At 48.2% G+C, this 3,188-nt stretch overlaps 1 protein-coding gene across 1 annotated transcript; it reads right to left on the bottom strand.

Moving 5' to 3' along the window:
• Positions 1-1,596: 1,596 nt before the first annotated feature.
• Positions 1,597-2,553, bottom strand: LOC140715682 (C3a anaphylatoxin chemotactic receptor-like). Its single transcript, XM_073028049.1, has one exon. It carries the CDS (start codon positions 2,551-2,553, stop codon positions 1,597-1,599), a length of 957 nt encoding a protein of 318 aa, XP_072884150.1.
• Between the last annotated feature and the right edge of the window lie 635 nt (positions 2,554-3,188).

Raw genomic sequence — 3,188 nt, 5'->3', positions numbered from 1 at the left:
GTGATCCACGGAGACTTTATTCCCTGGATTCAACTTCGGCATGCCGATAGAAGGTGGGGAGGAGTGGGTTGGGTGGGGGGTGTGTTATTTTGACTGTAAGTCAGTGACAGGCGGTTGTCCGCACAGAGCTGTGCTAGGAATTTCAGTTGTTCGTGATATATACTATGTCAATAAAAGGTTTGGATATCCAGATAGGTGGGTTATCAGGTTTGTAAACGACACATGGGTTTGGTTGTGCTGTGCACCGTGATGTTGTCTATCAAAGGATACATCAACACTATGCCAATGTCCTCGGCACGCTAGATCTTTTATATGTGGTTTCGGATTGCATTGTCTCCAGAGGGACTTCATCTCAACATCATTGAGGCTGTCTGGGATTACCTGCAGAAATAGAAGTAAGCAAGAGAGCCAAGGTGTGCAGAAGGACCGTGACAAGTTCTCCAAGATGCTTGGGATGGCCTACCAGCCGATGTTCTTGTAAAATTGCACGACTGTGGAAGCAAGAGAAGTGATGCTTTAAAGGCAGAGGGTGGTAACACCAAACATTGATCTGATTTTGTTTTTTTTAAAAGTATTTACTGCTGTTTATAGTATTAGTTTGGTATGTAGAAGCTTTATGTTTCATTAGGCCACTTTATAAGGTACAGCTGATAACCTGCTCGTTAATGCAAAGATCTAATCAGTCACTCAGATGGTAGCAACGCAATGCATGAAAACAGGCAGGTATGGTCAAGAGATTCAGTTGTTGCACAGACCAAACATCAGAATGCGGAAGAAACGCGATCTAAGTGACAATGACCGCGTATGGCAGCTCACGCCAGACAGATTGTTTTGATTATTTCAGAAACTGCTGATTTAATGGGATTTTCACGCACGACAGTCTGTAGAGTTTACTAAGAAAGTTGTGAAAAAAACATCCTGTTCTCTGTGTGAAAATGACTTGGAAGGAGAGAGGTCATAGGTACATGCAGACTACTTGGTGAAAGAGGAGTATACAGTTCTGGTCGCCCATTGCAGGAAAGGTGTCGAGGCTTTGCAGAGGGTGCAGAGGAGATTTACCAGAATGCTGCCCGTATTAGAGAGCATCGTTTACTACGAGAGGTTGAACACACTTGGGTTATTTTCACTGGAGTGGCGGGCTGAGATTTGGAAGATGATGAAAGGAAGATATTCAGTATGTTTCCCAGGGTTGAAATGTCTAACACCAGCGGACGTGCATTTACAGCGAGAGTGATTCATTTCGAAAGGAGATGCGAGGGGCAATTTATTTACACAGACAGTGGTGTGTTGCTGGTATACGCTGCCTGGAATGGTGGTGAGAGTAGATGGGTTAGAGACCTTTAAGACATGTTTAGATAAGTAGAATCAACATAAAGGAAGGATAAAGGTAGGCCGAGGGGATTTGGTTAATTGGGCATTTATCGACTGATCGAATTGATACGGTACATTGTAGGCCGAATGGTCTATGTTCTATGTTCTGAGAGATTAAAATAGGGGTGTAGGAAAGCCTCCACTGCTGACCACAATTGCATCCGACGGTCCACTATGTCTGCAGTCAGGAGTTATCGGTGGGATGTCTGGCCACGACTAACTCCCTCAGACTTTCTTAATTGAGGTGTGGCTGAAGGTCTTTGACAGGGTCCCCAATTCCAGCCTCTGCTCGGTGAAGGCCAGATGGAGCGAGACGAGGAGGGAGCGCCTGAAGACCTGACGGAATTTGCGGCCAGCGAAGACATAGAGAAGGGGGTTGAGGGCGCTGTTCAAGGAGGCTAGGGCGACAATCAATAACGACCAGGCTCCGGGGATCGGTGTGGAGAAGGTTGATATGAGGTCGCACACAGCGTTGGGAATCCAACAGATCATAAAAGTGACGACCACGGTGATGATCAGGCGGACAGGCTTCTTAGATTTGGCGAACCTGTTCCCTTGCAGCCTGCAGCCAGCCAGGAAGTAGCAGGTGATCATAATTAGAAGGGGGAGGCTGAAGATGAAAACAAACCAAAATGGCTCCAAGACGGTCCGTTCCTTCTTCCAATCCGGAAGCAGGAGGACGGGCAGGCAGATGACGCAGGCTAGGATCCAGATTCCGAAGCAGGCCGCACGCACCCATGTGAGGCTCAGATGTTGCTGGAACCAAGTGGGCCGAGTAATAGCCAGGCAGCGGCAGATGCTGATCAGACATAACAGATATATGCTGGCGGATGCGTTGAAGATCGTGAAGAATCCAATACAAATCCGGCAAAAGTAGGGTTTGTATCCAGAGTAGGTCAGGAACATGTTGGCCAAGCGGAAGGGAAGAGTCAGGCAATAGATCAGGTCAGCCATAGCCAGGTTCAGGAAACACACCGTGTGGACCTTAATCTTCATCTTGAAGCCCGTCACCCAGATGACTGCGCCGTTACCCGGGACGCCTAGTAGGACGGCGAGGGTGAAGATGACCGCTGACATGACGGAAAGTGCTTCCCACTCCATTTTGTTTCCATCGGCCATGGAATTGTGGGAGGACAGATTCCCAGCGAGCGTCGAATTGGACACACCTTCGGATAACGACATTGTCGGATCTGGTGGAGGAGATATTGTAGAAGTCAAAGGGGTGCAGAATGGAGAGGCGGCAGATTCAGAAGGAGAGGCGAGAGCGAAGAGGGATGACGTGAAAGGCTAGTAGAGATAAGATGTAACACAGAACAGAAACTTGACACAGCAACGGTAGTGAAGGCAGCGGCAGTCTAGGCAGCGCAGAGACCAAGTCGTCTTGCATCCCAAATCACTTGAATTTGACCACATCCTCCCCCGGCATGTCCCCGATCTGTCAACGACAATGTGATGTATGCCCGTGCATTAGCTTCCCCACGTTAGAGAAAGTCACTCGCGGCTGATCACGGATGCGGGAATGCATCCGAACACAGCCGTTAAGTGGATCCTGGATCCTCCTCTACAGCCCACCGGCGACTCACGGATGGTAATCCCTTAGAAAACATAGAAAACCTACAGCACAATACATGCCATTTGGCCCACAAAGTTGTGACCAACATGTCCCTAGCTTAGAAATTTCTCGGCTTACTTATAGCCCTCTACTTTACTAAGCTCCATGTCCCTGTTTAAAAAGCCTCTTAAAAGACCCTATCGTATCCGCCTCCACCACCATTACCGTCAGCCCATTCCACTGACTCACCACTCACTGCGTAAAA

The sequence above is a fragment of the Hemitrygon akajei genome, chromosome 24 (assembly GCF_048418815.1).
Source record: "Hemitrygon akajei chromosome 24, sHemAka1.3, whole genome shotgun sequence".
NCBI lineage: Eukaryota > Metazoa > Chordata > Chondrichthyes > Myliobatiformes > Dasyatidae > Hemitrygon > Hemitrygon akajei.
Note: the sequence above shows the minus strand (reverse complement) of the source record. Positions and strands in the feature narration are given on the sequence as shown.

Coding starts and splice junctions, on each gene's coding strand:
- LOC140715682 (XM_073028049.1), bottom strand. CDS start 2,553: ATGTCGTTATCCGAAGGTGTGTCCAATTCGACGCTCGCTGGGAATCTG.